This window comes from Gobio gobio, assembly GCF_949357685.1.
Source record: "Gobio gobio genome assembly, chromosome: 20".
NCBI classification, from domain to species: domain Eukaryota; kingdom Metazoa; phylum Chordata; class Actinopteri; order Cypriniformes; family Gobionidae; genus Gobio; species Gobio gobio.
In genome coordinates this window covers 28,085,878-28,112,305 of record NC_137113.1, presented here as the reverse complement: position 1 = coordinate 28,112,305, position 26,428 = coordinate 28,085,878, and the positions used below count along the sequence as shown (strand labels likewise).

Genomic DNA, 26,428 nt, shown 5'->3' with positions numbered 1-26,428 from the left:
TGAGCATTGAGTACACAGGCAGTCTGTTGATCACGTGAATGCAGTGATCTCATTGCAACGCGTTTTCTCTCACAAAATGCTTTCACCACAACTAACAGCAAACACGACATGGACATGAATACAGTAAGAGCTTTGTGCAGCATAACAGCGTCATTCATTATAATGGCTGTTTGGGCAAGTGTGCACATACACGTGATTGACAGCTCCGGACATTATAAAGAGTGTTCTTTGATCGCTTTATGTAGTTTAATTACTTAAAAAACGTATTTGCTTCATGCTGCTAACAGAAACGATCGGTTTAGTCACTGGCTTGATTCACTGATGCATTACGCTTAGGGCATCAAGTTGGCGATCATTAAATGATCTAGAAAGAAAGTCTGAGTGAACTTGAATGACTAGCTACACATCAGAAATCACTGATCACAGATCAGGCATTAATGAACACTGTTAATCACTGTTTGTCGCGGTGCTGTCGAATCCATATTGTAAAGTCTGTTTGCAAAGCCTGTGCTGACATAAACTGAATCCATTTTCTCTGAGTGCTCTGGGCGGGCAAAGCAGAGGAAGGGGAGGTTACCTTTCCTGGCATGACGTCATAACAGGAAGATTCCAGATCAGCTCGTCTGAGCTCTCATTTTCTCAAAGGCAGAGAAAGACAGCCAGAACTCGGTTTACACCCATCAAAACTTCTAGCCACTTGGGGACCATATACAGACTAGGGGAACTCATATTAATGTTAAAAAAAACTCAAAGTGAAATTGTCATGCCATGGGACCTTTAAGGTTTCATTTCTTAGCATTAGTTAACTCCATTAGTTAACATAAATTAACAAGGAACAATATCTCTACAGCATTTAATATTCTTAATGTTAATTTCTACATTTACTAATACATTTTAAAAATTGTATCTGTTACTATTATTTAATGGACGTGAGCATGAACTAATAGTGGTAAAAAATGTGTAGTTTTAACTGTAAAATATCGTAAAAATATTGAATGGAAAAACTATTATTAGGTTAACCGTATGTTCCCGTACTATATACAGGAAAAAACTGTAAAAGATGTAATTGGACATTTCATAATTTACAGTGAAAAAAATGTAAACTGACATTCCCAGAATTCCCAGTGTGACACTTGAAGGTATTTTGTTCAAATCACTTATTTGCACATAATTGAGTATCAGTTATGCACATTTGTATCAGTTATGCACTTTGTTGTTTAATGTATGTGTATTGCATTATTTAAGTGTCACGTTATGATGATGGTGTTTTGTGTTTGAGTGAATGACTCTGTGCACCTTCTGTATGCTAGTATAATTCAGCTTGTGATGAACTTTTCGTGATTCTTCACGTGGCTTCCTCTTTTACCACCAGCATTATTATGGTAATTTTCTGTATAAGTTAAAGGTATAAAATACATTTTAATAGCAATGTGTAGCATTTGGGTGCACTTTTTCTTGTTTGTAAATTAGTTTCATACTGTAAAATTAACAGGTTGTTCTGTAAATTTGTTTACAGGTTTGCTGTATTTTTGTACAGAAATATTCTGTCAACCACAGCTGCCAGGATTTTTTTTTTAATGTAAAAACGACGGAATTTATTTTTTAAAGTGAATATTAAAAAAGATTAATAAACAATGTAACAAATATTTTGCTCATAGTTGATATTAACTAATGTAAACAAATGAGACATTACTGTAAAATATTACAGTGTATTCTATGTATATTAAAAGACAAACCTGGTGTGTATAAAAATAATCAATATGTATAAAGTATCTTGTAAAATTCGTATTTATCCCTAAATACATTTCATTTTTTATTTATCATTTTTCCCAGAAAATTTGTGTATATAGTATTATAACAAAACTTCTCGGTTACGTATGGTAACCCTCGTTCCCTGAAGGAGGGAACGGACGTCACAGACGAATTGGGATCACTTCTGGGAGCCCCTATTAGCTTCGAGATCTAGAGAACGGGCCAATGGCCATTGGCGTGTGAGATTTGCATCTCGCTCTCCGCCCCGCACTGCGGGTATAAACCGGAAGCAGATGCAGCGCACTATTTTTTTTCACTGAGGAGCCGAACTAGTGACTCGGCCATTCAGTGATGGTACAGCAACTGTAGCGACGGGACGTACGTCTCTGTTCCCTCCTTCAGGGAACGAGGGTTACCATATGTAACCGTGACGTTCCCTTTCAGTGGGTCACGTTTGACGTTTGTCGGACGTCACCCACGAATTGGGATCCCTTTGGAAAACGCCACAGTTACTACCACTTCTAGCGCCCAGCGGCGTCTGTTCTGGGCAGGAAAACTCACGCAGGGTGAGTCACTCACTGCTGCTGTTCCGCAAGACCCACTCAGCAGACTATTACAACGCTGAGAAAGCATGCCCAGGGCCCAGGGGGGCTACTGCGGAAGCCACATCATGCTCGGAGGGAGTTACCATGTGGAGAATACACGTATGGACTGGCCTTGGGTAGTGCAACATACTGAAGTCCCAGGGGTGGCCAACACCTGACTGAGAAGGCAGAGCTCGGATAGACACGGGCTCTCCATAGGGAGCCGTACCGTGGAAGAATACACATACGGGACCGCCATGGGGGTCACAACATATTGAACTTCGGTGTTACTGACTGTTTGAAACGAGCACACAGGAAGATACCGGCTCTACACAGAGGCTAAAAAATCTAGCGAACGTGTTAGGTGTTGCCCAGCCCGCAGCTTTACAAATATCTGTCAGCGAGGCGCCACGAGCCAATGCCCAGGAAGAAGCCACACCCCTAGTGGAGTGGGCTCTTAACCCGAGCGGGCAGGGCACGTCTTGGGACTCATAAGCCAAGACGATGGCATCCACTATCCAGTGGGCCATTCTCTGCTGGGAGACAGCTTTTCCCTTCTGCTGGCCTCCGTAACAGACGAAGAGCTGCTCTGAGGTCCTGAAGCTTTGCGTTCTGTCCACGTAAGTCCAGAGAGCACGGACGGGACAGAGAAAAGCTAGGGCTGGGTCTGCCTCCTCCGAAGGCAGCGCTTGCAGGCTCACCACTTGGTCCCGGAAGGCTCAAAGGGCACTCTCTGTAGTGCGGTTAGCACCAGAGTTAAGTCCCAGGAGGGTATAGAGGGAGGGCGAGGCGGATTTAGTCTCCTCGCCCCCCTCAGGAATCTGACGATCAGATCATGCTTCCCCAAGGACTTACCATCTACCATGTCATGGTTTGCGGCGATAGCGGCAACATAAATTTTGAGGGTGGAAGGAGACAGCCTTTGCTCCAACCTGTCTTGTAGGAAGGAAAGCACAGAACTGATCGAACATCTTCGGGGGTCTTCTCGGCGAGCAGCCTCTGAAAGTGTTTCAGTGATCCCATGTGTCCCAGGAGCCTCTGAAAGTGTTTCAGTGATGCCGCTGTCCTGCATTTGAACGAATTCAAGCAGTTCAACACTGACTGGACGCGCTCATCTGTGAGGCGCGCTGTCAGACCGACCGAATCCAGCTCCATACCTAGAAAACAGATCCTCTGCGTGGGGCAGAGTTTGCTCTTTTCCCAGTCGACCTGAAGCCCCAACTGGCTGAGGTGACTGAGCACCATGTCCCTGTGTTCGCACAACTGCTCTCGTGACTGGGCAAGAATCATCGTCGTCGAGATAGTTGAGGATACAAACCCCACGCTCTCTCATGCGTGGGGTTTGTATCCTCTGCGACATTCGTGAAGACACGGGGCGACAGGGACAGCCCGAAGGGTAAGACTCTGTACTGATATGCCCGTCCCTCGAACGCAACGCAATGCGTAGGAACGGTCTGTGTTGAGGGAGAATAGAGACATGAAAGTATGTATCCTTCAGGTCGATCACTGCTAACCAATCTTGGGGACGGATGCACCTGAAGATGCGTTTCTGCGTTAGCATTCTGAACAGCAGCCTGTGAAGGGACCTGTTCAAGAATCGCAGATCCAATATCGGACGTAACCCGCCGCCTTTCTTGGGTACAATGAAGTATGGGCTGTAGAACCTGCTGGTCATATCGGCTGGAGGGACCAGCTCTATCACGTCGTTCGCCAGTAGGACTGCGATCTCCGCCTGAAGCACAGGGGCGTCCTCCTTCAACACAAAGGTGAAGTGAACGCCCCTGAACTTGGGGGGACGCCAGGTGAACTGAATCGCATAGCCGAGTCTGATGGTACGGATGAGCCAGCGAGACGGGCTGGGAAGCACTAGCCAGGCTCCCAGTGACCGTGCAAGCGGGACCAACGGCACCACAGACGTACCTTACCTGCTTCCGCTGAGGGGGTGTGCGAGTGTGGGAAGGCCGCTTGTGTGCATCCCCACAGCTGGCACCCCCTGCTGGCGATTTGGAGAGGCACCAGAGGGTGACAAGGCATGGAAGCATCGTACACCGCCAAGCGCACTCTCTGAGTGAAGGAGGGGCTGAGCGTGGCACGGCCTGCCTCCCCTCCTTCATCAGCGGGGAACAAGAGCGGCGAGGTATAGCGTCACGTGTCGTCCTCGCACCGCTGAGAAGAGGGGAATGAGAGTGGCGAGGCTTCGTAGCGTCACACGCTGCCATTCCTGAACTCCCGAAGCCCAGAGGTATTGGAACTTCTCTTAAGAATTTGGGTACCATTGGCTGTTTTTAACACCAGTGGCAGAACAGAATTACCAATCTGGTCGCCAATAGTGTTTTGGACCAGGGTGGACATTGTCTGCCCGGGGGCCGGTGCTTGTGTATGCAGCCACCGTTGGGAACGCCCTTACCAAACCAACAGACCAAACAGTGCTGTGAAAACAGCAGTTTATCACTGTATTAGTGAGCTCGCCACTGATTGCGCCTTCTCTCCCAGCACTCAAAGAAAGCCTCTTCTCTCGTTCTCTCTCTTTTCTCTTTCTCGAGATGCAAATCTCGCACGCCAATGGCCATTGGCCCATTCTCTATATCTCAAAGCTGATAGGGGCTCCCAGAAGTGATCCCGATTCGTCTGTGACGTCCGGCGTACGTTGAACGTGACTGACTGAAAGGGAACAGTTTTAACAAACTGTTATGTTTTTTGGGGTGGCTGTCTTGTCAAATTGATATCTTGTGAAGGGCACCAGGCAGTAGGCCTACCTACCACCACCAAATTTTTGTGTTTTACCTCCTCCGAATTAACTCTTGTTAACTGTCATGGAAAAAGGCAGTATAAAGACACAAAGGTTCCAAAAATTCTATTGTGCAGAAGGAGAATGCATTTGGCACAGGTATAGGAGAGACATACACTTTCCTAGACAGAAGAGAGTGCTCTTGGAAAAAATTACTGGCTGGCTGTGACATAAAGTGGAAATCCAGAAGTGTTGTGACTGACCTGTAGAAAGTGGAGAAATCCACTTTCATGAGCCCAGAGCCCAGGCAGTGTCTCTCTGCAGAGCGGTGCATCTTTCAGAACATCAACTCCCAGAAAGCAAACCAGTGTGAGCTGCAGTCTGCTGGGCCTTTATGAGAATGATGCTGTATGACCTTCCAACTTTGGAGACTGAGGAACAGTGTTGGGAATAACGGCGTTATAGATAAACGGCGTTACTAACGGAATTACTTTTTTCAGTAACGAGTAATCAAACGAATTACTGTTTCTTCCGTTACAACGCCGTTAGCGTTACTGAGGAAAAAAAATGCGGCGTTACTATAATTGAGCTCACTCAAGCGGTTTTCATCCCAACAGGTTCTCTGTCAGTAGGACCTGCAACGTGAGTGTGTGTCAGTGTGTGTGTGTGTGTGTGTGTGTGTGCGCGTGTGCGCCAGCCATGCGTGTTGGGGGGTGGGTTGGGTGGTACACATAACTGATGATGATTGGTGGGTGGGAGACAAGGTTGAGGTTGATAGGTTGAGTTCACACACACACACACACACACCTATGACGCACACGCATATGCACAGTCAGCGATGGCAGTCCAACGACTTCAAAGGTAGTTTTCGCAAACTGGAAGTATAAGCGCTACTTTTCCCTCTTTGAGGTGAAAGGTAAGTATGTTTATGTAACGTGCAGCTTATGCCCAGGAAGAAAGAGTCTCTCCCCGTCGGTGGCAAGTGATTCTAATCTAATGAAGCCTCACATCATCACAGCCACAACATTAGTGGCTAAAAACCCAGGTGATAACGTGAGCTCCACTACCAGAGGAGTAGTAAAGAAGTACTGATACTATTTACACAATATTTACACTATAGTAGTGATACTACTGATAATATTTACAATAATATATTGAATTTGATAGGTGTCTCTCACATTGTCCCACAGCAACATTACAATAGTGTACATTTAATGTACAATGTTTTATAATAGCAATTTATTCTATTTAGTGTCCAATTCATTCATTTAACATATTTAAAATTGGGGGCATCCAAGTTATTTGACATATTTGAACATTTGAAAAAAAAAAAACATTCCCTGGTAATTAGTTACTTTTATAATGACGTAACTCAGTTACTAACTCAGTTACTATTTGTAAGAAGTAACTAGTAACTATAACTAATTACTTTTTTAAAGTAACGTGCCCAACACTGCTGAGGATGGACACACACACACACACACACACTCCCTCATCAGCCTTCTAAGAAAATGAGATATCTGTCTCTTTTTTATGATCTTTCGGCAGCATTTTCTCCACAGCAGTGAAAGCCGAATCACTTGAAAAGTCGATGGATTTTGTCCATGGAGAAACTCTATCCTTGGCAGATGAACCTTAGATGAAATCACAGAGAAAATATGAGGCAGTGCTGCCACACCCAGAGCTCTACACATACCGCTGTGCAATGAGACCATTCAGGAGGGAGAATTGAACAATCTGTAACACATTCAATATAATAAACACTGTGGTGTTTTGTCTCTTTATCAATTTTAAATAACATGACATAAGTATAAAATCAAAAATAGTACATGGAGACCAATATCATCAATGTTCATGAGTGTATTTTTCTTCTGAACAAAGACACACAAGTACAATAACTCTCATTATATACATTTCTAATCTCTATAGAAATCACCTCAGGTACTTTACATTGAAAAATAGAATATTCTAAGCAGCATTTGATGTTTGTTACATACAACATACATTTCCATTTCCAAATACATTTCCAAAATAAAATATCTACAAGGGCTTCTTACAAAAATACATGTTGATCGTTGCAGTACAAGGACATTCAAAGGTCTATTATAAACAAATATTATTCAGCTTCAACTTAAAAATTATTTTATTATTTCAGTCACATTTTTAATGTGAAAAGAATCGCAAAATAATATTTTTGTTGATTAAGATCAAATTTATGTGATTTTTTAAAAGTAATTTTTCAGGGAGATTTATAAAAACATGGAAAAAAAATCACAAATATATGTTTTTGAATTCTGAGAAATTAGGTAGTTTCATGCTCAGAAATTCAAGCTTTATCATTGCCACATGGCCTCTGTGTATAGTTGTAAGGCAAGGAAGACAGTTTTAGCCTGTATGCCATGTGGTCAGATGCTTTCGAGTGTCTTTGGTGTAATATGATCAGACTAATATACTATATTGTGGCCCAGTAAATCCCTTAATTCTATTTTGCAAGAATAAACTAGTTTCTTCCTTTGCTTTGACATTTTTCTTTGGACTACTTGATTCAGGATTTATTCTGACATAAAACAGGCAAGCATGACTCAAAAGCTTTGATTTAAGACAGCAATTATGAACATTATACCCATGTTTCTATAAATCTGAAAAACCAAGCTAGAGTATTACAAATTTTGAGGAAGTTTTTAACTCATTGCCTGCCAGCCATAAACCACAATAATGATGATACGATGATAAAGCTCAATTATTTTTCTATTAGGATGCCAGAGAAGTATGACATTGTAAAACCTCTATTCGATGTGTTTAGCCAAGTTAAATTCAACTTGTTTATGATACACACACACACACACACACACACTGTATATATATATATATATATATATATATATACACACTCACCTAAAGGATTATTAGGAACACCGGTTCAATTTCTCATTAATGCAATTATCTAATCAAACAATCACATGGCAGTTGCTTCAATGCATTTAGGGGTGTGGTCCTGGTCAAGACAATCTCCTGAACTCCACACTGAATGTCAGAATGGGAAAGAAAGGTGATTTAAGCAATTTTGAGCGTGGCATGGTTGTTGGTGCCAGACGGGCCGGTCTGAGTATTTCACAATCTGCTCAGTTACTGGGATTTTCACGCACAATCATTTCTAGGGTTTACAAAGAATGGTGTGAAAAGGGAAAAACATCCAGTATGGGGCAGTCCTGTGGGCCAAAATGCCTTGTTGATGCTAGAGGTCAGAGGAGAATGGGCCGACTGATTCAAGCTGATAGAAGAGCAACTTTGACTGAAATAACCACTCGTTACAACCAAGGTATGCAGCAAAGCATTTGTGAAGCCACAACACACACAACCTTGAGGCAGATGGGCTACAACAGCAGAAGACCCCACCGGGTACCACTCATCTCCACTACAAATAGGAAAAAGAGGCGACAATATGCACAAGTTCACCAAAATTGGACAGTTGAAGACTGGAAAAATGTTGCCTGGTCTGATGAGTCTCGATTTCTGTTGAGACATTCAGATGGTAGAGTCAGAATTTGGCGTAAACAGAATGAGAACATGGATCCATCATGCCTTGTTACCACTGTGCAGGCTGGTGGTGGTGGTGTAATGGTGTGGGGGATGTTTTCTTGGCACACTTTAGGCCCCTTAGTGACAATTGGGCATCGTTTAAATGCCACGGCCTACCTGGGCATTGTTTCTGACCATGTCCATCCCTTTATGACCACCATGTCCTCATTCTCTGATGGCTACTTCCAGCAGGATAATGCACCGTCACAAAGCTCCAATAATTTCAAATTTCTTGAACATGACAATGAGTTCACTGTACTAAAATGACCCCCACAGTCACCAGATCTCAACCCAATAGAGCATCTTTGGGATGTGGTGGAACGGGAGCTTCGTGCCCTGGATGTGCATCCCACAAATCTCCATCAACTGCAAGATGCTATCCTATCAATATGGGAATCACAAATATCCTATTTCTAAAGAATGCTTTCAGCACCTTGTTGAATCAATGCCACGTAGAATTAAGGCAGTTCTGAAGGCAAAAGGGGGTCAAACACAGTATTAGTATGGTGTTCCTAATAATCCTTTAGGTGAGTGTATAATATATATATATATATATATATATATATACACACACATATTAGGCACATATGCAGGTCACTGAAACCCTCAAAAGAAAAGGCATTTTTGTGAGCACAGAGGTATGGCCTAATAAATAAAACTCCTTAAGTGGGCAAAATCAAAAACAGACCAGCTTAAACCCCTTAGAGGATGTTTGAAGTTCTGATCAAGCCCAGAAGCTTTAAACATCTGGAGCCTAGTATTAAACCACTTAAAGTGACCTAAAAATTCACATTCTGTCACTCATCCTCATGTTTTTCAAAACCTTGTAGGGCTTGTTTTGTCCATGAAACACAAAAGGAAACAATTCTGTAAAAACACCTCTTTATAAACTCAATGTCTGTTAGAAGCTTTTCATAAGATGATATAATGGGAAAAGGCACTGCCGCATATACTTGAGATTTTTATATCATGTGACATTTTCAAAGGGAGCTACCATCATATGCAATTGAAGGCCTTTAAATATGACTTTTGTGTCACTTTGGTAAATAAACCACAACATAGGAAGATATATAAATCACAATGTTTTAAGTGACAATCTTTTCACACAAAAAAACAAATGAAACTAAACAGAAGAGACAGGTAGAGCACATCTTCAGAACTTGACATGTCCATTCAATTCGCTGTCTGTTCATAGAATGAAATTAGTTCAGGGTTTTTCTACCTAGCCAAAGTCAATGCGTGGTCGATATTCAAGTACCATTGGGTATACCTGGAGAAAGAGACATGTTGTAGATGAGTGTAAACTTGACAGTTTCCTTAAATTACCATATGCAAGCTTTCAATTTACATGACATGGTTTGTATTTTCAGATGTTGCCTTTTTATTGTGCTTTTCTCTATATTTAGGTCTATTAGGTTTTTTTTAAAGCTGCAGTCCATAACTTTTTGTGCTCTAGCGTTTAATAAACAGAACTGCATGCGTCTTGCGGAAGAACATTGCAGCCGGAGCTACTTCTCTCTGTTTATGTCTATGGCAAGTCACGGAGGGACTGTGCTCCTCCGCAGCGGTTCCTACCAGTCTGGCCTGAAATAGTCCCAATATAAACACTTATTATAAGTGTACAATAATGATTCAGGGTAAGACAAAAACACATTTTGGAAAATGTTCATGTTGTACATTCTCATTATATAATTTTTTTAAATCTTGAACACAAAAAAAAAGTAACAGACAGCAGCTTTAATATGAATTTTTACCAATCATTTTCCCTATAGTGTGATTAGGCACAGAAATATCAGAAATATCAGAAAAGTTGTTAGCCATGAACTAAATCTACCAACTATAACAATACAACCTGACAACCCGTGACGTTCTACCCGGAGCGGTTCACATCCTCAGACTCGGATTTATGCGTTTTTATGTCAACACTAGCAACGGCAAAATGAATCTGTAGCAGTCAGGTGGTACAAGTAAGCACTCAAGTAAGTTGTTTACGTTCATTATTATTGTAATGTTATGTGCTTTGAGACATGAGTTAATTTAACGCTGTCTCTCGTCTCCTTATGCTTTGCAGAATCTGCGTTCATGTCTTTTGGAGGGGGAGTGGCTTTGGAGAGTGCTTGCAGTTTCCATTAGTTCCAATCCAAAGATTAGTCAAAAGAATGTACTGAAATTGTAACTGAACCACTGTCAACAGAGGCATCGTGTTTTTTCATGCTTGGAAGGCTGCTTTGCATAGCATAGCGTTTTTGGGCTTGCTGTATGAGCTTTGTTCATAATGCGAAGTTTATAGAGTTATTAAAGTCGGCATGAAACGGATTTTGCAATAGTCTTTTCTTCCCTATTGTGACATACTGTATATCCAAGTCAAACAGTTTTTTGAACAAGAAAAAATATAGGGTGGGACTTGATTTTGTCCAACTGTAATTGGATTGGATCTGTCATTGCTATTGCTGCAATCTCATGTGAGTGACAGGTTGTCGAAAAACACATCATCAGAGAAAAGAAGAAAAGTTGCTGCAAGAGGAAGGATAAGTTATTTTGATTAAAGATTATGAGGGCACATGGATTAAAAACAATAATCATTTATAATAAATATTGACCTATTCCATTAAAAAAATAAGAATGGTCAATTTTGATTTTCTTGCTGTTTTTTATAGCAAGATCTGGCAGCATGAAATTCAAGGCTCATACCTTTTTCCCTGTGGTATTCTTATGCATACAAAAGAGAGACACATCTCCAATCCACAATAAAAAAGTTATTAAAAACTAGTTGTTCAGTTTGGTTCTGTTCAGGAGTTATTTTGGTTGTAGAATGCAGTTGTCACTCCCATAAATTACTGAACTCAGTGTGGATGGCTGTACCACACAGACGGAAAGTCGTACACATATCAACAGACCAAACAGGGACCCTCAAGATTAAGATGTGCCATTACCACATAAAGACCCACCCCGGACGAGCTGCAAGAGGAGATGCTTGGGAATGAGAACAGTGAGGACCCTCCCAGTGGGGCATCTATAACCCCCTTCACCTCTACAGCGATTCATTACACTCTGGATCTAATAAATTCATACTCCATGACAGCCTTGTGTAAAAGTTACAATCATAATGCTAGATTAATGAAGCACCTGCTCAGTTGAGGAGGGGGTGTGGGACTGAACTGACTTGTTTTGGAATAAACCTTAAAGTTTTATGACTGTCTTAGTTTCTTTGCTTTACATTGTAAATACCAAGAAGAGCAAGGCCACACAACTTGCTATGAAGCTGCTTTAAGTAATAGGGTCTGCTGCACTGCTCATCCAAGTGGAAAAGATGAGAGGATTTAGATTTCACACATGAGAGGAAAGGAGGAAATACTGGTATGCTCATGGCTTACATTTTCTCCCCGAAGCCTCCAGCGGGTCATGTAGATGAATTCCATGGTGTGGTCTTTACCCATGATCTCACCATTGCATAGAACATCTAGCTGCAGAAACAGTTATCGATTATCAGATCTGTTTAATTGTACGGTAGTACAAAACATCAAAGCAAGGATCAAACAAACAAAACATAAACAGCAGGAATATGGCAAGTGGTGAAACACATGCAATGAAGTAAAAGAAACAACGCTTGAGTCCCAGACAAGAATATTTAATTTGTAGTGTTCATCTGTCATAGTTATGTTCTGTTTAGTTTCACTTTCATGGATTTTTTGTTTGTTTCTCTTCAGTTAACCGTTTCCTTTGTTCTAGTTTCTCACCAATCATTAGTTGGACATTCATTAACGAGCATACCTGTCTGTATTTAGTTCATCACCATGTCTATTTAAATTCCTTATTTCCTTTCTTTCCTTGTCCGGTATTGTGCCATGCACTCATGTTAAATAAACCTTGTTGTTATTTTGAACCACTTAATTTGCCTTCCTCATCATCATTGGACTTGAATCGTGACAATATCACTAGCAATGCCAAATTCATGTGTTTAATTACCATGTACTGCTAAAAGTTTATCACACTATAAGCTTTGCATAAATGTGCCTGCACAATGCATAACAACAATATATTCATATACATGTGAGATTTAAACAAAATGCAAAGGCAATATGTAATTTTTCAACAAATCATTCCATATTTTTATTGGAAAATGGTCAACTACATAGACTAAAGATATCCAAATGTTACCTCATAAGAACTGGGAAGCTTTAACTTCAGACTTAAAAACTTCTTAATTGTTCCAACAGTAACTCTTGTTGAGCAGCGAATAAATTTTTTCATTAAACCCTGAAAAACAAAGCAAAAAAGACAATACATTAAAAAATGTGAATCCATCAGAATATTACAATGAGAATTTCTGAAAGATCATGTGACACTGAAAACTGCTGAAAATTCCGCTTTACCATTAGAGGGATATAAAAACAGATGAAAATTAGCATGTATGGCTAAATCTGGCACATTTACATGATGGACTTAAGTGCTCATGTTAATTATTTTGCATTGTCCCTTTTAAAATAAAGAAATTAAGAAATAGAAAGTGTCTTGGTTACTATTGTAACCTCTGTTCCCAAATGGAGGGAATGATACTGACACTAGCGGTCACACTTGGGAGCCCAAAATACCTCTGATTCTCTTTAGAAAAGACCAATGAGAATGACCATGTGGAATTTACATGCCAGCCACTCCCCCAGGCATATGAGTATAAAAGGAGGCTGGTGTGCTCCACTCATTCAGGTTTATGCTGAGGAGCCGAGATAGTATCCCGGTCATTTCAGCAAGCAGCTCAGAGCTGTGGAAGGAGGGACATGTCGTCTTGTTCCCTCAATTAGGAAACAGAGGGACAATAGTAACCGAGACGTCCCCTATATGTAAGTCACTTCAACGATGAGTCAAGACTGACATGTCTTAAAAAATCATCTCCGTTACGTAAGTAACCATCGATACCTGAAGGAGGGAATGGAGACATACGACGGAACTGACCAATGAATTGGGGACCGCTTTCAGAGACCAATCTACTTTGACTGTAACTAAACGAGCCAATGAACATTGGCATGCGGTTCACGCATTCCACGTTCCTCCCGCAGCGCGGGTATAAATAAGGAAGTGGAAGCGCAGCATCTTTGCTTTTCCGCTGAGGAGCCGAACTAGTGACTCTGCCGTTCAGCGGAGGTACAGCACCTGTGGCGACGGGACGTATGTCTCCGTTCCCTCCTTCAGGGATTGAGGGTTACATACGTAACCGGGACGTTCCCTTTCAGACGTACGTCGGAACAGACCGACGAATTGGGGATCTACCAACACGCCACAGACGCTGGCCCTTCCAGCGCTCTACTTGCACTCCCTGGACCGCCCCTTCTGTTTGAGCGGAAGTCAGGGCTCTAAGCAGAGAAGGTCAGTCACTGCTGTTCTGCAAGACCCACTCAGTGTGACTATTGGATAACGCTGGGAAAGTGTGCCCATCTCGGGAGAAGGAGTGCTGCAGAGCCACATCCTTCTAAGGAAGGAGAGGTGGCAGTTACACATATGGACTAGCCAAAACATATGGCAGTCTCTGGGGTGGTTCCAGCCTAGTTCTAGGGGGGAAAGAAAACACCACCAGAGACGACAGAACGAGCTCTGTCAAGGGAAAGACACAAGCTAGCCGAGTAAGGTAGCCGTACCGTGGAAGAATACACATATGGGGTCGCCATGGGGACCGCTACATATGGATACCCAGCATAACATACAACGTCTGACTGCCGAGGGTGACGGAAGAACTCAACAGGGGACTCATTTCTGGGGAACACTACTGGAGTCAATAACGCACGTAGCCGGCCCAGCAGGCGGGTGTGGTGTTGCAAGCCAACACTAGAATGGGCCCTTCGTGCTACTGGCCACTGGGGGCGAGTACACAGGAAGATACCGGCTCTACACGTATGCTAAAGAATCTAGCTTGATCGTGACTCGGGAGGCCCGAAGGTGGCCCGGAGTGTGGTCTGAGTGTGCTGTGCAACACTTACCTGGTTCCAGGGTGGGGCAGAGTGTGGGTGAAAAGCCCTGGTGGCGTCCTCGGGCCTTACACTGCTGCCCACTGGCGAAGTGAGAGGAGGAGGGGATTGGCAAGGCATTGAAGCGTCACGCACTGCCAACCTCCCAGGGAGGGAGGAAACTGTTCTTTTATTGAAAATGTGGGTACTAGACTCCGGGGAGCCAGTGGCAGAACAGAAATAAAACAAAATAAAGCCTGTCTTCCAGGTTTAGCCACATGTGGCGTTTCTGGACCACTAACGTGGACATCACCCGACCAAGGGAGCGTGCGGTGACTTTCATAGAAAGTCGGCCCCAAAAGAAACAGCTGGCCCCCCATGGGAAGGACCAGCAAACTCTTTTGGAAGCTCCACCGGCGCAGGTGCGGAGGATTGAGGGGCCAAAGGAGGCTGACTCATCAGGGAAGCCCTCACTGTTATCCTCAGGTCACCACCAAGGCTATCAACCGAAGTAGAAGCCCTCTGCTGGGCAGGAGGACCACTAGATCAGGGGATAAGCGAAGGGACCCCGTTTGAGGTAATTGAGCCTTGACCTAAGCACCGCAATGGTCATATTCCCGCAGTGGGAACATGAGTCATCCACAAATGCTGCCTCAGCGTGCCAAACGCCCAAACACGTGAGACAGCGATCATGACCATCAACTGGGGACAAATATCGCTTGCATCCAGAAACACACGGTTTGAATGACATCTTGAAAAAGATGCAGGGTCAAACCGTGTAGCTCTTTTAGAAAGGAAACCGCTCTGATAGTGCACACAGGGGAAATGGCTGTGGCTCACAGCAGTTCTGTAGTGCAAGCCTGCTCGGAGCATTCACACTCGTTGAAGACACCCAGCTTTGAGCTGTAAAAACAGCTGTTTGTGTCACTTGTGACGCGACCACCGCTGCCCGTGCGGTCACACCCGCACCAGATCAGGTCTCTCCAAAGGCAGACTCGTTTCTTTGAAACACTCTTCGTAGGAAAACAACAAACTGAAGATCAGCAGGCGTTCAACTCCGAAGCAGAAAGCAAAGATGCGGTGCTTCCACTTCCTTATTTATACCCACGCTGCGGGGAGGAGCGTGGAATGTGTGAAACGCATGCAATGTTCATTGGCTCGTTTAGTTAGATTCAAAGTAGATTGGTCTCTGAAAGCGATCCCCAATTCGTCTGTCTGTTCCAATGTACGTCGAACGTGACCGACTGAAAGGGAACTACATTTGATGCAGACCAGAGCATTGAGGAAGCACTCTACTTTCCAGATGGAAGAAGGAACTCTACAGAGACTACATCCTACCCGAAAGGGGAGGTTAGTATGTGGAGAATACATCACATGGACTTACCACACAATTTACAGTGGTAGGTCCTACCTGAAAAGGGAGGGACTACTACAAATGAAGCAACTGACATGAAGCACAGACAGAGACAGAGACAGAGTTCTGTCTAGGGGAAGACACAGGTTTTCAATCCCAGTTGTGGACAATACATAATATGGGATTACCATCAGGGAATCACTACATAACCAGCACCTAGCCTCAGTATACGGGCTGAACTGAAAGGGCATGCATCACAAGTACTGGTCATGGAATCGAATTCTTCCACCAAAATCTACTGCTGCAAGTTGCTGAAAGGTAAGATACATCCAGGGTTCGCCGGTCTAGGGAACTCACGTGGACAAAAAAACGCACATTAATCACCTCAGGACGTGGATAGGCACTGTGTGCAAGCGGAGCACCCAGCTAGTTGCCTGCAGCTTACCTGCTGATACCTAACAACACACTCAAGCTGGAGATTGTACACTCAACTGGCTCAACCTGGAGTTTTGATGGTCACACGATGTTTGCATCTCGAGACTCAAGCATGAAGCGCTGAAGTACCCCTTTAAATAAGTGGAGCACACCTGCCTTATTTTATAGCCATATGTCCAGGGTAGTGGCTGGCAAGCAAATTCCACTACCCAATTCTCATTGGCCTTTTCTGAAGTATCAGAGGTGTTTGGGGCTCCCAAGTGCAACCCATAGTTTCAGTCTCGACATCAATGTCAAAGTGACTGACAGATAGGGAACATATATTTTAAACTGCAATTATATTACACAATATTACTGTTTTTACTATATTTTGATTAAATAAATGTGGCCTTAGTGAGCATAAAAGACTTCTTTAAAAAACATAAAAATATATATGAAATAAAGCTGAATTTAGTTGCCGAGAATAAACATGAGAAACATACATGTTGTCAAAGAAAGAAAGAAAGAAAGAAAGAAAGAAAGAAAGAAAGAAAGAAAGAAAGAAAGAAAGAAAGAAAGAAAGAAAGAAAGAAAGAAGCAAGCAGGGAGATAGTGGTAAAGTGGAGACTGATAGAAAGGATTGAGCCTTGGAGTCACACTGATTGATGCCAGGCTTTAGTAAAGACTGAATATCAGCCTCATCTTTAATCTTAAAATGTCAAACACAAGGATCTTGTGGGAAAAATCTGATCCCTTAGAAGGAATGAGGGGGCAAGACCAATGCAGAGAGAAGATAAAGGAAGCATAAGACATGGAGTGGCACCCAGAAAGGCTGATAGGAGGATTATACATATACTGCATAATTCAAGATGGCTAACCTTAACAATGTTCTCTCCCATCTGCCCATTGTTACGCAAGCAGTCTAGACAGATGGCTATCTGAGGATCACTCCTGTGGTAGTCCCCATCACCTTTATCATCATCCTCTTCATCGACTCGGGCTTTCTTACATATAGGGCCATCCTCTAGAAAAAGACAAAACAGTAGTGCTCATGCTAAAGGATTGTCATTTAAATCATTTTATGAAGGGTCTGAACTATTGGACTAAATTGAGCTAAATGACACTATTGTCTTTTATAGACCTACTTTACATCTGAAATTTAATTTGTTTAATAATTGATGAATTTTTCAAAATTAACACTGTTATTTTCTGTTATGACTGTGAAGCTGCTTTGAAACTATCTTTATTGTAAATAATATAAATAATAATAAAAAATGTTTTCCTAAATATTGTTAAAACACAAAATCCCTGTATCCACCAATCAACACATCTTATTGAAGATTTCCTTGAGAAAAATCTCAACAGACTTCATATGGATTTCTTGCGAAAATTTAATTAAAAAATAAATACGTGCTACATTATGAGCTTCTCCAACGATGTGGGGCACAAAAGCAAAACATTTCAGACAAAGCTGAATAGATATGCAAAACAGCATCTGCATCTTTTTTCAGACTTTCTTTTATATGAAATAGATAATATTCAAATAATGCTCTAGGGAAAATTATAAATGTGGTAATTATCTCATCATTAAGAACTGCTTACAGCTGCAAACACTTACAAGTTGCCTTGGAGACTCCAACTATTATGAAAATCCTTCATTTAGGCTCATACATAGAGCACAAGGACTGTAGATTATTATTTGATTTTCAGCAGCCATTACTTCAGTCTTCAGTGTCACATGCTCCTTCAAAAATGATTTTAATATGCTGCTCAAGAAACATTTCTTACTAATATTGAAAACAAAAGTTTTGCGGCTTAATATTTTTTGTGGATAGTAAAACTCTTTTTAACATTGCTAACAATAAGAAGCACTATTACGAATTGAGCACCAATAATAATTGAAAAGAACTGATAATTAATCAGAATATTACATTTCTGAAGGGTCATGTGACACTGAAGTAATGGCTTCTGAAAAGTCAGCTTTGACATCACATGAATAAATTACGTTTTAAAAATATTAAGATAAAAAAAACTGTTATTTTAAATTTTAAACAGTCTAAATTTGACAGCACATACTGTATGTGTCCCACTTTCTGCAAAGCAATATAACCATAACCATTAAAGTCTATTAGTTTTACATTTTTAAAGTTGTAACTGGATAAAATAGCTGTACATAGTGATTATGTGGTTCCTTCTTCCTTCAAAGAAGCAGAGAGACACAGATAAGCCGCGTTTCCACCGCAGGAACTTTACCCAGGAACTAGGAACTTTGGGGTGGTACTCAGTGTGTTTCAACCGCAGGAACCAGGGTGTAAATGAAGTTCCGGGTAAATATTTCCCCCTCCAAACGACCCTGCTCGCGGGGGCGATATTTTTTCCCCCAGGATGGTAGGGGAAGGTACCGCCTTTTTCGTCTATGATTGGCTAGAAGGGCTCTCCTCAAATTGGTTATTTGATTTGGCCGTGAAACGTCATCTCACGTTCATGGCAGGCCAGGCTGTCGTGTGCGTGCCGTCAGATTTATATTCCAAGTTCACATGGTGTATCTAGGTGAGGCAAACACTATTAGGGTAAATCGACTGTACAGTAACTTTAAAGCCACACATAAATGTGGTGGTTAAGGGCCACTGTGTCATGCCAATGTGCTGATTTGTCCCATCACAATCTCTTTCCAAAACAAATAACATTTGTGAGCCATTTCAAGGTAGGGTTAGGGTTAGTTTATATACCTTGAAATATAAATCTGAAGACACGCACATATAGCGCTTTTCTTAGTAGGCTATGTTGGATTAACTTTGCCCTTCTAGCCAATCATAGACAAAAAAGGCGGTACCTTCCCCTACCATCCTGGGAAAAAAAATATTGCCTCCCGAGGTAGTACTTTTTCAAAGTTTGGGAACTTTCGGGGGTGGGACTTGGGCGCTGAACATGCTGATTGGTTGAACTCACGCCGCATTTTATTTCAACCGGCAGTTTTAAAAGTCTTTTCCGAGGTTCGTTCGTTCTGCGTTCAGTAAATATCAGTCTTGCTCTTTTCTGTCTGATGGCGCGCGTTCATCTCAGCCATCTCACGGTCAATGTCCGTAATAACTGATAATAACATACGTTGTCTTATTTTAAATCTAGCTTTACGAGCTTTCAGAATACGCTTTAGTATCAGCGCTCGTCTCTTTTCCGCCGTTTTGTTAATGACCTCTTTATTAAACCAGTAACGTTACATAACTACCAAAAGCAGCGCTGCTTGCATCTCCTTGTTATTGTTGCAGACAGTGTCGCGCAAAAATGATTACTGTCCATCGCTGACTGGGAGGAGCAGCCGCACGCAGTCCTACATCACCGGACTAATTTGCCTAATCTTCCCGGTACTTTAGACCGCAGTGGAAATGCAGACAGTAGCAGATCTGGGAGGAAAAAAGTTCCTGGTACAAATTGTTCCGGGTAATTTCGGTGGAAACGCGGCTATAGAGTACACCTATACTGATGACTCACATCATTCTACCACCTGTGAGTCAAGGTCACAGAAACAGATTGTGAAGACATTACTTGATAAGGAACAAAAGTTATACCAAAAGTCTGATGAAAGAAGTTTAAATGCTGCTGATACAGCAAAGTAACCTGTATCACAGCCTGTATCACAGCCATCACAGCCAAGGTCACAGCCATGAGAGCCTAATTTGTTGGATTAAAGGGATAGTTCAGCCAAAAATGAAACCTTTGGAAACATTTACTGACCCTCATGCTGTTCCAAATCCATAATCCCAAACACTTTCCATACAATGAAAAGTGCTCTTTTCCATACAACGAAAATGAATAGTGACCAGGGGCCGGTTGCACCAGCTGTACAGTGCATAGTCGACAAAAAAAAAATTGTGTGTGAAAAGAGTAGTACGGTTGAATTCACAGTATTCATAAAACTGTAGGCAAAAAGTTCCCAGGCAACCTACTACTTCTGGCAAGATTTTGAATTATGCATCCAATGGATACTTCACAATCCAATGAGGCCATTGGAGAGGATTTGTGAATGACTGTGAAGTGACACAACTGAAGCTGGTCAAATGGCAATACATCAAGACAATATGTGATTTCTGATGTAGCCTACGTCTTCTGAAGTAGTACAAATTCGATTTGGGCTATTTTTATGGTGCTTTTTTGGCATTTTCAGAGCTTGACATCTCATTGTTGCCATTCACTTTCGTTGTATGAAAAACAGTAGTCAACATTCTGCAAAATTTCTCTCACATTTCATTCAGGTTGGGAATTAGTGTGTACAGTATATGAATGGAAAAAAATATTTTTTCAGATGAACTATCTCTTTAAAATAGATATGCTCTGTGGCAACATGGCATCAGGTGAGTGCAGATCATTTGTGAGTCATTTACCATCAGGATTTACTTTCGATTTGTTTCTTCTCCAAAATTCAACCTCTTGCTTCTGTTCCTCTGTAAGGAAAAAAGTTGGGTTTAAATAAATGCCAGGTGATATTTGGTATCTATATGACACACAAGTTACTTAAAATGGCTCAGTAAAATACGTACTTTGTCGCAGATCAGGCACAAGTTTGAATATGACTTCTTCAAGAGTGTTGTCCAGCCTTTGGAGAAAAGAAATGTGAGCTAACAGAACACATGATGAGAGCAATATTGTCCCGGTCCTATTCAGGGCAGGCTAATGCTGCTCTAGCTCTTGTTATCATGTTATCGCTCTGTCTGGGGTTGGGGTGGAGATGCATCACTGGTGTGGAAAGGCAATCCTGCGCAGGGTCAATAACACAGCTGACACTCTGGCTCCAGAAAACAGCCCGGCTGTTGCCTGGAATGCCTCCCAACCAGGATCAGAAATCAAGTAGATTAATCTGATTAAACCTTATCATGGTTTGTATTGCGGTGTGCTCTACAATGCTGCACTCAATCTGATCCCAAATCACTTGAAACAGATTTGCTGAAGAGGTTTTGTCTTAGTATTAGGATATTATGGATCAGTGTGGTTTACCTTAACATCTCCAAGGGATTCGTTTCATGAACCTGGATACCACATTTTGGGCAATCATTGCTGTCCTCAAAATGCTGGACTATACAGCTTTTACAAACTGTTCAGAAACAAGAAGGCAGACAAATTATTCTTAGAACAGCAGCAAGAACATACCTTATTGCTCTGTGAATACACACACACAAACCTGTCAACACACACATACTAAATTAAACTGCTTTACCTCATTAGTGAGTGTGGGTGGGTTGCCACTGCCCACACACATATAACACACTGATATTGATACACACAATCAGGTCATCACTGTGTGGAATAATTGGGTGGGCAGAGGGCTAAAATATAGTGCATAATTCTAACAAATGCATAGTGCTGCATGCGTTCAAAACATGGAATTCTTGTTATGCCATTAAAGAACATTATTTAAAAAAAAATATGCATATAAATTATCTATTACTATCTGTACTAAATTATACTCGATTAAACTTCCTTATGGTTTGCATATAATATGCCCCAATCAAGCAATAAAAAGCATAAATCAGAAACTGACTCAATCCAGAATATTATATAGTGAAAATATTATAAGTGAAAATAGCTTATGCATTGAGGAGAATATTGGTTGACATGGTGACAGATGACTGTGACACGTCATGTATTTTAAAAGAGTGGGAATATTTACATCTAGTGTGCTGTACCAATATGATGCAAAAAGGAAAGTAGGTAATTTATGCCTGACAATAAAATGACAATTATTTAATACTAAATCCTGATTTTCACATACTCTCTGTGGAAATACATAGGTGCCTAATCAATCATTATGCAATTAAATGTCCCTAAAATCAAATATCAAACATTAATAATAGCAGTTGTGTGATTTATTAGCATAAAAAAACACAGAACAAATGCTGAGTTGTATGTATTAGCGGAAGTGGTTTCAGAATTAGGTGTGGCAAAATGGCTCGATAGCGCCACCTACAAAAATTCAATTAAGCGCCATTCGCGCTACATTTCACGTACAAGTATGAAATTTGGTAGAAACATTGTATCAGCCCAATACCCACAAAAAAGTCCCTGGGACCAAAATCTGAAAACTCAACAAAAAGTGAGATACTTTGAATTTTCTCAGCAAAATGTTTTCAGTTTTTGCCATTTCCAGACGTTGTACTTTAACAAACTCCTCCTAGAGATTTTATCAGATAAACATCATATTTGGTCAGTCTAATCTAAAGGACTTGGCAACGTTAAATTGCAAAGATCTTGAGATGTGTCCATGGCGGCCTGACAAAATTTGCTATTTCGCCATGAAACAGGAAGTTGTTGTAACTCGGGCATACAATGTCTGATCTGCCCCAAATTTCACATGTTTGATAAGAGTCCTGACCTAAACCCATCTACATGGTAATGTTCAGTTAGTCATAGCGCCACCTGCTGGCAACAGGAAAAGGAATGCTTTACACTGTAATTCACTCCCAGAAACATTAAAAAATGAAATCAAGTGCCAAACATACTAGAAACACGTTAAATAATGCAACACTTGGCTAAGTGCTAATTTATACAAGTAACACCACAAAACAGGAAGTTGTTTTAACTCTGGCCTATTATGTCTGATCTGCCCCAAATTTCACATGTTTGATAATAGTCCTGACCTGAAGACATCTACATGCCAATATTCAGTTATATTCAAAGCGCCACCTGCTGGTAGCAGGAAGTGTGGCACATCAGAATGACTTTGCCATTTTTCTCCTATATTTACCCGTTTAAATGCATGTTGCACACTATTCACTGTTTTCCTGAGGGTGGCGGTGGCCCTGGGTGCGAGGGCACTTTCATCGCTGCTTGCAGCTTTAATTATTATTATTATTATTATTTATTAGAATTGCTTTTATCACCTACTGTTCATCAAGCAATCAGAACAGACCATTCTTGGGTGAGGGCACATTAGTTGAGAAATCATCAATAATCAAACATTTCCCTAATCTTTCACAAAGACTGTAGATACTCACAGGTGTGCAGACACTCTGTCACTGTGGTGGGCTTGATCAGGTACCCTTTACAGACATAACAGGTGATGAAATGGTTGAAGTCCCTCACCAGGTATTTCCTATGTGATGTCATTGTCAAGTTGGGGGGATGGAGGGAAAACAGATGGTGTAAGGATGAAGGAAGAATGAAGATTCAACCACTCTGTGGCTCAACTGCAGAGTTCTGCTGAAGGGCCCCTGGCCTTTACGTCCTTCATGACATCATGGGTAATGAAACATGCCTTTAAGACCTGCGGATGTGGATTCAACAATTACGCTTTGAAACAAAAATTTGATATATACTTTTATTGCTTTGGAACATTATATCACTGTGTGTAACTTTTATAGTTTGTTAAAGGTGCATTCAGTAAGGCTAAATCCAAAAATTGCAAACTCTCTGAGTAGGAACTTCTTTTAAAAAAGTACTTATTTTCCGACTGTGGAAACGTATTCTATATAGTATGAATGTGTATAGTAGGCCAATAAATGTAATCCGGATGTACTACATTTGTCATGTTGTCGTTGTTATAGTCATGTGACCTAACAGCGTCAGTTGCATCATTCACTGCCATTGACAAATCCTCTTCTGTGGCCTCATGGGATAGAAAAGTGTCCATCGTATGCACAATTCAGAATCTCACTGGAAGTAGGTAGTCATCATCCAAGGTACTTTTCACCTACTGTTTTATGAATTCTGAAATACTAATCTTTTCACATATTGTTTTATGCTATGGAAGTATGTGATTTTGGATGCAGCCTAAGATTGTTTTACTCTCTTATTTATGCCAAAAGTACTGACACTACTAGCCTTGCTGAAGTATGTTTACTAACTGCACACATGCGCTTTCCATCTTTTTTTTTCTGTGTTATACTACAACACATTTATATAATGGACATTCCCCAATTCACTTCTATATTCACCTATATGGTTCATCCTTGATCTGTATTGTGAGAGCTGCTTGTTTGGACATTTATTTTTCCACTAGGCTGATTCATCACACATATACTGATCAAAACCACGACTCTCTGGACTATGTCCCTGCCTTCATGAAGTTGTTTAGTAGGCCTATCTTATATTGTGTTTGTTGTTATGTCTTGTTTGCTTGTTTTTCTTAGATGCTCTTTTATATTTATGCTTTGTAAAGAAAACTGAAGTTATATATAAAGTTAATATATGATTAATTATTATCAATAATTCTGTGTGCACCTTTAATGTTTGAGAAACTGCATGGTTTACATGTGTCTTTGCGGTCTAACGTTACAGGTGCATCATGACACATACGAATTAAGCCCCGCCCACTGCTTCAAAACGAAACCATTGGATCACAGTAGCCTACAGAGGGCTTAAAAAAATAGCATTTCTAACTCATTCAATACATGTCTAACTGCGTTTATACGTACAAAAAGCCGTGTATAAAGACTCGGAACTCGTGTTATTTTGTAATATAATAGCCATCAACCGACACAAAATTTGGGCCCGTGAATGTAACGTTATATTGTCCTGTTTTATATTAGTTTGACGCCCCTTATCTGTTATGTTGACATATGAAAGGTTTTGACAAATTGATCCAATGCGGGTTTGTCATCTATGCTACTCAAAAGTTTATTCAGCTAACTCAGTATTAGCTACGTCGCTTATCATGGCATCGTCACGACAAGTAGGCTTTTTTTTTCTCAAGTCTACTGTCAAAACTAGTCGGTTTATCCTCACGTTGTCATCAGTGTCATTCTCTGCGTCATCTTCCTGTAAAAACCCTGCGCTGCGTTACGTCGATAACGAATAACGAGCGATCAGAACTGTAGGCTACTCGTTTTAACTTGCTGCCATTTACAAGTGTCACTTTCCGTAAACGAGAGGCGATCGTATTATCGCCCACCAGTGCGCACTAAATAACCAACTCTACCCTGACAACTAGTATCCTACAGAGACACAGACATGCTGACGAACTTGATATATGACACGAGACCGCATTCCCATCCCACCCGAAACTTTACGATAGGGAGAGCATGAAAACGACACGCAGCTGCAGCCAGACAGTAGCGACCATCTCTTACCTTCTACACATGATGGGTCCATGTCGATGATGTGCATTGATTTTTACAAACGGGCTTGACCGAATTTGAGCTATTGAAAGTGATGGTTGTAGTAGCGGCACGGAATACGGAACTGCTTTCATTTGAGATGTTATGGGGAAGGGGGCGGAGGACTTTCCAGTTCTTGTTTACGCATTGCTGTTTTATTCATCCATTGTAGATTGTCTCTGATTGGACACAAACTAGGGCGCAGCCTTCAATTACCAGCTAGTCCAGTAACAGTTTAGAACCAGTTTATCAATGAAGACACAGACATGTGGCAGTCCTGTCAAGCTGGTGGATTCATTAATATTACTATGCCCTGTAAAAGGCAGGTAGGCTACCTGGCAGTTCACGTCAGACTGGTTTGCATTAATAAGGAGAGGCATGAGTGATAATGTTTTGACATCTTCCACCTCAAGCCGCCTACATTTATATAAATTACCATTTTATTTCACAGCGTCACAGAATAAATGATGAAAGATTTTTCAGGTAGACTAAAAATATGGGATGAGTAAAACAAATGCATTTATACACACAAAACAAAAGGCCTAGCCTATATATAAATTAGTGTTCAGTGTGGATGTCACATCACATGTCTGACAACATGGAACTAAAGACCTTGCAGAAATGTGGCTATTGTAAAATTTCCATAGTTGATGGCAACAAGTCAACAGAAAATATTTCACAAGAACTAGGCAAGAAAGCACTTAACTCCACAAAAGTGCATAAAACAAGTGACTCTGCCATAATGAAAATGAATTTAATTTATAAATTAAATTCTAAATTAATTTCTAAATCTGACAACTAGGATTTATGCACAGTCCTTAAGAAATAGGCGTGGCAATGAATCATCACAGGCCCGGTTACAGAATCAAATCACTGAGGGTGCTTCTGAAGTGCAGACAGGCTAAGCAACGGCCTACACTGCATCTAATTTGCATATTAATGTGTTTTGGGATAATATGTAATGTAAAAAGACGTGTAATAATATTTTCATAAGA

General features: G+C 41.2%; 1 protein-coding gene across 3 annotated transcripts; it reads right to left on the bottom strand.

Moving 5' to 3' along the window:
• Positions 1-9,510: 9,510 nt before the first annotated feature.
• pcgf5b (polycomb group ring finger 5b) lies at positions 9,511-25,550 on the bottom strand. 3 transcript variants are annotated; one of them, XM_079801403.1, is made up of 9 exons: positions 25,407-25,550; positions 23,334-23,602; positions 21,337-21,433; positions 20,883-20,938; positions 20,727-20,786; positions 17,226-17,371; positions 12,802-12,900; positions 12,018-12,107; positions 9,511-9,913 (listed from the first exon to the last, which is right to left on the bottom strand). In XM_079801403.1, exons 2-9 carry the CDS (start codon positions 23,443-23,445, stop codon positions 9,866-9,868), a joined length of 708 nt encoding a protein of 235 aa, XP_079657529.1. In that variant the 5' UTR covers positions 23,446-23,602; positions 25,407-25,550; the 3' UTR covers positions 9,511-9,865. The 3 variants fall into 3 exon arrangements, with proteins under 3 accessions (XP_079657529.1, XP_079657530.1, XP_079657528.1); XM_079801404.1 differs by lacking the exon at positions 25,407-25,550 and adding an exon at positions 25,063-25,192; XM_079801402.1 differs by lacking the exon at positions 9,511-9,913 and having other exon boundaries at positions 11,836-12,107; positions 25,407-25,542.
• Positions 25,551-26,428: the final 878 nt, after the last annotated feature.